A 10,144-nucleotide genomic window follows, 5' to 3' on the forward strand; every position below is an offset into this window, starting at 1 on the left:
ATACAATGTATTGTTATAAACTGATAAAACAAAACAACATGAAAGAGCACGAATTCAAATACTTCCCAGGGAGTTATCTAGCAGCTGATATCAGAGGATGCAATATTTTAGGAGCCTATAATCACAAGGAGCCAGTTTTAAATTGAAACAATATCTCTGAGACCTCAGATTGTCTTCACAATAATACCAATTTAAAATATGTAGGCATGATCGTTTAGGTCATTTGCCAAGTTCTGGAGAACAAAATCTGGGTTTGTGTTTGTTGAAGTGGTTCCTTAAGTAACAAAACTAGCATTTTGACATGAGGTATTGACAAAGAGACTTCATGAATCATCATGGTATCCAACTGAATAAACTGTCACATTTATTATCAAAATAGAAAGCTCATGCATGTTTGGCCCTCATGAAAACTCACAATTTCAGAATTACCGTATTCGACGTAATAAGCGCCCAGCTCTAATAAGCGCCCACAGTGATATTTCTAATGTATTGGCTACTGAACAATCCCAATAAGCACCCCTTCCGATTGATATTTTGTACACAAGACTATTTATTCGTGAATAATACGTTTGTTATATGCACCCTTAATTATGAGCAATTAAATTCTGGAATAATATATCTGTCGTATATATATCTTTCGGGCTGTCGGCATAAACCATGAAATTTACAATCTTTCAACTCTTTTGTTTTTCACCGAAATAATATTCTAATAAGAGCCCCATTTCTAATTCTGACAGCGCCCTCGGCGCAAATTATGTCGAATACGGTACTTCTCCATAAGCATGATAAGTTTAAAGTGTTCACCCTTTTCATGGGAATATCCAAGGGATAAAATGGAGGAATGTGTTCAATGGCTGCAGTTACCCTTTAACTGAAATTCAATGTCTAGACTGTGTGTTTTCGGAATATGATACAATATAACCGTCGTGATAAACAAGGACTTCTGTTGACCTGTGTTGCTTGTGTCTGTTGTAGATCCCACCAGTGTGGTGTTCAGCGACACGGACAGCTGTGACAGCATACAGACGTTGATGCTGCACATGCTGTACGCTCTGATTGGAGCGTACGTCATCAGCTTCCTCTTCACCGTGGGGGCGGCCATATTGGCTCTGCTGGTTCTACGCATGGAGAAAATCAGGATGGGGTTGTTTGAGGTGAGTGTGGAAGCAAGGACTATATCCTGCCTTGATATTAAATATTATCCCGGGGGACGTTTCACTCCCTCGTGAATTTGAACCCATTCCAGTGTGTTTAATCCTTTCCTATACTGTACTCTAAACACACTGGAATGGGTTCAAATTCACTAGGGAGAATCATCCCCAGGATGAAAAATAGGGTAGGATAATATTCACTCTTACAAGTGCACCCGGGGGCACGGGTGGCCCAGTCGTCGTGCAGAGTTGAGTCCCTTGTGCACGCCAGAAACCTATGATTGTGGGTTCAAATTCCGGTTCACCCCGATTATGTTTCTAGGTTTGTCAGCACCATACCCGTGCTCGTGGTTATCACCGAATTTGTCAACGTCTCAGACCTGCACCACTTTGGGCTTTCCTCCCACATTTTGCTGACATGCCGCGATATGACTGGAATACTGTTAAAAGCGGCATTAAACCCAACTCACTCACTCACTACAAGTGGACCCAGTGGATGAATGGAGATCTGTTGGTTAAGGGGAGATAACTGTAGTTGTTCATACCTGGTACTTTTGTTTTACCACTTCGGAAATAAGTAAGATGTTTGTTTGGTGTTTAGCGTCATACTCAGCAATATTCAGCTATATGATGGCAGACTTTAGTTAATTGAATCTGGACCAGACAATCCAGTCATTCACATCATGAGCTTAGATATATGTAATTGGGATCGATGACATGCTTCAACCAAGTCAGCGAGTCTACCACCCGATCCCATTAGTCGCTTCATATAAAGAGCATGAGTTGCTGAAGACCAGTTCTCACATGGATCTCCATCTGGGAAAAATAGTAGCTTGGTATTGCACCTATTTCTAGCATGGCTTTACAGTCCACTACATTCTATTACTGATGAAACCATGCCTCTTTCGTTAACATCAGTAAATGTTGAGCTGCATGGTTAAGTAAAGTCATGGTGGTGTCAAATTTGAACACACCACTCAGATAAGAAACAACAGATAAACATCTGTGAGTCAAGGGAGATAACTCCTGATTGTTGAGACAAGCTGTGGTTTGTGGATGAAAATAGGGTTGTGATTGAAAATCATGCTTTGTAAGTGATGGGGGGTGGGAGTGGGGGGTCGTGGTCATAGTAGTCCGGGTGCTTGCTTCTCAAACCGAAGACAGTTCCCCATATTGGTACTAAATGAAGCCCATTTTTGGTGTTCACTAGATGTGATATTGCTGGAATATTGCTACAAGTTGCCTGAAACCTCACTTACTTACTCACTCAATCCAGTGATTGATGTCATGAGCATTGATCCACACAGTTGGGATATGATGACATGCATGATCCAAGTCAGCGGGCCTGACCACCTGATCCTGTTAGTAGTCTCTCACGACAAGCACAGTCGCCTTTTACGACAAGCATGGGTTGATGAAGATGTAGATTGGATCTTCACAGATACATGAATAAGGACTGAGTGAGTAAGTTGTGTGAGAGGGAATTGTTCAGGAACTAAGCTGTTGCCCATACATTCTGTGATATGCAATTGGAAATGTGTGTGGTTTGACAGTCAGATAAGATTTTGTTTTGCTTGTGAAGAATATTTGTAGACATTGATTCTGCGAACAGAATTAAAGAAGAAATGAGCGTGTGTTAAGAGTATGTAATAATTTAATATTTAAATAAATAACAACAAAATAATTTTGTACTTTCAGGATGACACATATGAAGAAATCTTCACCGTCAGCAACAGCAGTGCAACTCCACCATCCTCGGACAGTGACAACGAGAACCAACACATGCTCCATCCAATCCTGCCATCCAGCGACGATGGAAGAATCCCCGAGTCGCACATTATTCGCAGAAGTCGAAGTTTCAGTCAGCCCAGGTTCCCTACCTCTGCGGATGCTACTGAGAAGAGCATTCCTAAAATCACAGTGTCGGAACCGACGAAGCCAGAACCCCAGGGCAAGCTCAAGGAACATCGTCGCCGGAGTCGCCGTGCAGTGACTCTCCACAACCTGGACACCCATCAACTGATGGTGATACTGAGCCTGCAGATGCGCTACCTTCAGGAGAACGAGAACGCCCAGTCTCAGTCCACGCTCAGTGCACAACAGCTGAGTCAGCAGTTACGGCGGGCTCTCACACCGCAGCCAAACCACGATCGTCAGAATCGAGGGCAAGGGCAGGAAGTTCGTCAGATCAGGTCCCACACACCCCAGCCATATCATTTCAAGAACCGTGGTTCCTACATCGATCCTGTTCAGCCAAATTATGAAAATATGTTTGATCCCACGGAGTTCATTAATCAGCTGAAACAGGAGCAGGCGCAAATTGGGTGTAACGGAAATAAGGTTCCAGCGGAGCGGGAGTTGTCACGGCACAACACAGCACCTGCCTCACGGCCCAAAACACCAAGACAGGGATACTCGTCTCAAACCATTCCACCGCCGCAAAATTCCAGAAAAGGAAACAAAACTCCCATCAGATCCAATTATTACGAAGAAATCGATGATATGGCGGATTGCTTAGATGACAGTAGTGCATCAGAGCAAATCTATGAAAATCACACTGGAAACCGACTATCTGCTCAAAGACGTAATCGAGGTCAAGGTGAAGGTCATTCGGTGTGTGTTCAGGGCAGTGGTGGGGAACCAAGGGACATTACTAACATACTTCCGGCATTGTATCCATCGATTCCGAGACACTTGTTTGACCGGAGTCAGACCCCATCGCGTCCGAAAAGTTACATGAATGCAGTTGATGCATCAGATTCTCCGCAAACTTCGCGCCGACACCAGTCTCAGAATCCCAGCCAGCATAATCCCAGCTCTCAGCCAAACACATCTCAAGTCCGACCAATTCAGGAAAATTCATGGAGCAATCAGGATGTCGATTCAGAATCAGCAGACAGTGCCATTTATGCAATGCCAGTTAAGAAACAACGCCAGCCGGCTAAACCAGCACGAAATCGCAGCCCCGACTGGCCGGGAAACCAGCCCCGCCCATCCCTCCCTGGTCAGAGTGATGTGCGGTCAGCGTTTCATGTGGTACCACGGAGCAAGAAGTCCAAGCCTGCCCAGAAATGGAGTGCCACTTCTGATCCCGCGGCCCGGTTGCAGGTTTCTGCTCGCACCTATGACGGCAATATGAACGATTTCAGCATGCAGGGACAAACAAACCATGTGTCGAACGTGTCTGCATTTTTCCCCCCACCTCCCTACTCTCCTCCCCCGTCTTACACAGACGTGATCACACACTCAAGGGACAGCTCCCTCCATTCGCTCACCAGCAGTACCTCCACATCAGAAGACGTGGATTTTTACCAACAAATCCGTAAACCACAACAGCCTCCGCGATCAAAAATCTCACCCCATCGTCAGGAATCTCAAAACGTCCCCTCGCATCCGAACTGGGAGGAAAACTCTGTGTTCCATGACAGCATCCCATACAGTGGGCCGGGGGTTAATGCTGTGGGACAACGATGGAATGGTGTAGAGTATCAGAACATTGATGAGACACCTAACGGGCGAGTTGGCGGACCTAGCTACAGGAGGCAGGGATATGATGCCTTCCAGGATGAGCCAGTGAGAGGGCCTGCTTCGCGGAGTCGTGTCACAGCAAGGCGGGATGGTGCAGGCTGCGAGGCTCCTCAGTACAGCGCCACTGCATCCACCGAAGACAACAGCAGCGACTCAGACTGTATGGAAACAGTCATATAATCTGCTGCGTTCTTGTGACTGTATGGAAACAGTCATATAATCTGTTGCGTCAGTGTGACGGACTGTAGTTGAATAATGTGCTGCATCCTTGTGACTGTATGGAAACAGTCATATAATCTGCTGCGTCAGTGTGACGGACTGTAGTTGAATAATGTGCTGCGTTCTTGTGACTGTATGGAAACAGTCATATAATCTGCTGCGTCAGTGTGACGGACTGTAGTTGAATAATGTGCTGCATCCTTGTGACTGTACGGAAACAGTCATATAATCTGCTGCGTCAGTGTGACGGACTGTAGTTGAATAATGTGCTGCGTTCTTGTGACTGTATGGAAACAGTCATATAATCTGCTGCGTCAGTGTGACGGACTGTAGTTGAATAATGTGCTGCGTCCTTGTGACTTATGGAAACAGTCATATAATCTGCTGCGTCAGTGTGACGGACTGTAGTTGAATAATGTGCTGCGTTCTTGTGACTATGGAAACAGTCATATAATCTGCTGCTAATTGTGACTGTGTGGAAAGGTTTTTGTTTCCTTGGAAATTGCTTGATAAAAGGTACACTTCAAGTCCTACATTGTGCAAGAATTGATTTGTTGGAGATACACCCTAGTGATTCAGACTGAAGAAAAATGTCATGTAATATGTGTCTTCAGTCTGAGTGGTTTGTAGATACATGTGACATTAATTGTGTAACTCTTTTTTGACTCGACTACATAGCAGGATAATTGCCACTCAGTTTGCTGTGTATGCCAGTTACTGCAACGTATTGGTGTAACTCTTTGACCAAACCCAGGGCATTGGCAGGTAATGCATTGTAGTACTGAGACACCTATCAGACACGAAGTATTAGTTGTGGTGACTGTGATGTGTCTTTGTATCTCGGACTGTGGATGTGACTTTGTCACCTTGTGTCTTGTGCGCAGATGAAGTTTGTCATTGTTTATTATTGTCCTTAATCCACCCAGTGAATGATTGGCTTTTATTGAGTGCATCACTCAGGACTCTGATGACCTGATGTAACCCAGCACTGTTCCTGTGTAACACGCCTCCTGCAGATGGAGACCTGTTCCTGTGAAATATTTACCTGCAGATTGAGATCTGTTCCTGTGAAATATTTCCCTGCAGATTGACCCCTGTTCCTGAGAAATATTTACCTGCAGATGGAGACCTGTTCCTGTGAAATATTTACCTGCAGATGGAGACCTGTTCCTGTGAAATATTTACCTGCAGATTGAGACCTGTTCCTGTGAAATATTTACCTGCAGATGGAGACCTGTTCCTGTGAAATATTTACCTACAGATATAGACCTGTTCCTGAGAAATATTTACCTGCAGATGGAGACCTGTTTATTGCTCTAAGTGACCCTGAGGAATCTGGACCATGGACAGCAAATTGTCAGAACAGTGTCAATAAAGCTGGACAACTTTATTGTCAAGTTTTACAGAAATGTTTGCCCAGCTGTTGAAAAATATCTTTTTTGAAAAGTATGTTTGTAATGTTGTAACTTTTAACCTCATGACTCAAGATTGTTTGTATTGCCAGCTGCATAATGCATGTTGGTCAGGTCAGTATGTACAAGTGGCCTGGCTTCAAGTTGCTTATTCATTGGCCAGTGAACAATGTATCCACCTTCCAGAGATGAGTGGGACGTCCTGCAGTGGGAACAGTTACCATCAGGTTCAGGATAAACAACATGAAGTGTCAGCAATCTCATTATAATCAGATCTTAGTTTTCGCTACCCCCAAACAAAGATCTGAGGACATCCCTTTACGGGTCACGTCAGAACGACCTTTCGCAAACTTTGACCGACCAATGAAATGACTGACAAGAAATCCACATTAGCCAATCAGAAGGCAGCTTTCTTGAGCTTTACGACACTAGTTTCAAACTGGCAACTACGCTTCGAAGCATATTTTGACGTATTCTCGATTAATTCTTTTTAAACTGATCAAAAGATCATTCTGGAATGGCTTATAGTTGGTCTAGATTGTATGGATATAATCATAAATCCCGAAACTGTCATTCGGAATACCCTCTGTTAAATATTTCGAGGTTGCATAGTAAAAAAAATCATTCCAACTGTCACTTTCATGATCTGGTAAGCGACGCTCTGATTGGTTGGATGAAAGGTCTTTCTGACGTGACCCGTAATGGGGTGTCCTCAGATCTTTGTTTCGCGGTAGCTAAAAACTAAGATCTGATTTTAATAAGATTGGGAGTGTCAGTAAAAACGCCAATCTACAAAGGGAAATTGTAAATGTGACTCTTGCTCTATGGGAAGGTCAAGAAACAGATGGCAGTATTAACTTTCAAACAAACTTTGCTATCAAGAAGTGCTATACAGTTGTATATATGAGTTGTTCGTGAAATGGACACTTGACGACAAAAGGTTTGATGAATGCCTGTATGATGAGATTCTTCAATACCTCTGGAGATTTATTAACAGTTACTTGGTTTAGGGATCAGTGGGGGCACGGGTGGCCCAGTCGTCTAAGGCTCCGCGATTTGCTGTGCAGAGTTGCGTCCCCTGGACACGCCAGAAACCTATGATTGTGGGTTTGAATCCCGGTTCACCCCAATTATGTTTCTAGGTTTGTCAGCACCATACCCGTGCTCGGAGGTTTCACCGAAGTGGTAAACGTCCGAGACCTGCATCACTTCGGGCTTTCCTCCCACATTAAGCTGACACGCCGTGATATAACTGGAATTATGTTAAAAGCGGCGTTAAACCCAACTCACTCACTCACTTAGGGATCAGGTGAACCAAAACTTAGCAAATTAGAAATAAATTTAGAGTGTCTCTCTATCCATGCAGTCTGTTCATGGGCTTCAATGCTCCAACTCTCAGTTGTTTTGCCCGCGATGCTTTAATTAGCCTGCGTAATCTCTCGTACCAGTTAGCTCTGAATGTAAGACAGACCAGTTGAGAATATAGTCCATAATAAGCAAATTTTGAATCCACTAAGGTGAGGTGAGGTGAAATGGGGTTTAACATTGCGTCCAAGATTATTGCACTTATATAGCGCATGCACGTGTATGTATGTGTGTGGCTGCTTGTACTAGTCCGGACTGATGCCGATTTATAGTGCTAGCTCACTGAGATACCATGCCGCAGTTTAACATGAATACCCCACTCAGACACAGTATACTGACTCCGAGCTGACCAGTACTTGTTTTAGCCCCTTAATGCCGAGCGCCAGACAGGGTAACAACAAGTACCATATTTTAACGTCTTTTGGTATGACGCGGTCGGGGATCGATCCCCGGACCTTCCGCTCTCCGGGCCACGGAGGCGGGCTGATTCCGCGAAGAAAAATCGATCCCTATTTCAATACTTTCAAAGTTGGAGAATTGTAGCCCTTAAACAACTTTCAGTAATGAAAGAAAATGTGGGAGTAATGTGAGGGGGGAACCCTTGTCATTAAAAGAAACACTTTCATTTTATCATTTTCTCTATATTTTACAAACAAGATTTAAAGATATTAATGAAATGAAAACATTTTCAGAAAAAAACACATGTATATTTCACCACAAACCCACGATTCTTGAACAATCTGTAAGCCAAGTAATTGAACCAGCAAGGCCTGAGGGATACAGGCACAGGAGATTGTCACTTTCGCCAAATCAAAATACTCACCACAAAAAATTGTGAATATGTCTCTTACCATTAAAGCATTTTATTTTTGTATATTATATATCTGTGCTTTTTGTAAATATGTTAGTTCTATATATTTTTATATCCATGCATTATCATTATGGACCAAGAAGATCAAGTTCTATTGAGAAGACCACTCAATATCATTTCAGGAAGTTCACATTCAGGGTTCTGACTGGTTTCAGTACAAAGCAAGGCCAAAAAATGTTTCTGTTCAGTTAGGCTTGGTAGCTAACTGTCATTTATTATGCATACTTTCTTTCCTGTCTGTAACATCATTTGTCAGAACATGGGTTTCATTTCAAGACCTGCATCACTTCAGGCTTTCATCCTTCATATAGATGACTCGCCATGACATTAAAGTTATTTTATGGATTACAACTTCATTATTTTATACTTGTCATAAGAGGTGACTAACAGGATCGGGTGGTCAGGCTCTCTCTGACTTGGTTGATACATGTCATCATGTCCAAATTGCGCAGATCAATGCTCCCGATGTCAATCACTGGATTGTCTGGTCCAGACTCGATTATTTACAGACCGCCGTCATATAGCTGGAATACTGCTGAGTACGGCGTTAAACAACAAACCAACAAACAATATTATGATCTATGAGAATATCTGGTTTATATCTTTGTACTGTTGTCTATACCAATACAACTTCTAAAAGTGCCAATCAAACAGTTCAGTGCCATGATATGACTGAAACAGTGGTCAAAGTGGCGTAAAACCAAACTCCTGTAAATCAAAATCTACATGCCCAGGCTGAAACAGGAGACAGTTTGAGTTGACCAGTGCCAAGGTTGTTTTACTTGAAGGTCCATGTTGTTCTCATTGTGTTTACATGGTGTACATACTCCAACATAGCATAAACAATAAACATCATCTACAATGAAGTCTCTGGTCACTTGTCTTTTGTTGATATGTTCCCCGGACTGACCCGTAAGGTTATATGTTAGAAGCAACTCAGGTCTGAAGCTGTTTGTTTTTCCTTGACCTTGACGGTGCTGAAGCTGTCTCTAGGGATTCCGGGCAGAATACATCCCCAGTACCTCATACATGCTTGTCTCTCTAGGGTTTCTGGGCAGAATATATTCCCAGTACCTGATGCTTGTATCTCGCTAGGGATTCTGGGCTGAAAACATCCCCAATACCTGATGCTTGTTGCTCTCTAGGGATTCTGGGCAGAATACATCCCCAGTACCTCATGCATGCTTGTCTCTCTAGGGATTCTGGGCAGAGTACATCCCCAATACCTGATGCTTGTCGCTCTCCAGGGATTCTGGGTAGAATACGTCCCCAATACCTGATGCTTGTCGCTCTCCAGGGATTCTGGGCAGAATACGTCCCCAATACCTGATGCTTGTCGCTCTCCAGGGATTCTGGGCAGAATACGTCACCAACACCTGATGCTTGTCTCTCTATGGGGATTCTGGGCAGAATACATCCCCAATACCTGATGCTTGTCTCTCTATGGGGATTCTGGGCAGAATACATCCCCAATACCTGATGCTTGTCTATCTATGGGGATTCTGGGCAGAATACATCCCCAATACCTGATGCTTGTCTCTCTATGGGGATTCTGGGCAGAATACATCCCCAATACCTGATGCTTGTCTCTCTGTGGG

At 43.6% G+C, this 10,144-nt stretch overlaps 1 protein-coding gene across 1 annotated transcript in view; it reads left to right on the forward strand.

The window, feature by feature from the left end:
• LOC139461001 (uncharacterized) overlaps nt 1–8,719 on the forward strand; it is a 44,872-nt gene extending 36,153 nt beyond the window's left edge. Inside the window, exons 4-5 of the mRNA XM_071242469.1 lie at nt 976–1,154; nt 2,850–8,719. Coding sequence (XP_071098570.1) covers nt 976–1,154; nt 2,850–4,859 — 2,189 coding nt within the window. The 3' untranslated portion in view covers nt 4,860–8,719. The remainder of the gene's footprint in view (nt 1–975; nt 1,155–2,849) is intronic.
• Nucleotides 8,720–10,144: the final 1,425 nt, after the last annotated feature.

Source organism: Haliotis cracherodii, unplaced genomic scaffold, assembly GCF_022045235.1.
Source record: "Haliotis cracherodii isolate W230 unplaced genomic scaffold, xgHalCrac1.p SCAF_14, whole genome shotgun sequence".
In the NCBI taxonomy this organism is placed as follows: Eukaryota; Metazoa; Mollusca; class Gastropoda; order Lepetellida; family Haliotidae; genus Haliotis; species Haliotis cracherodii.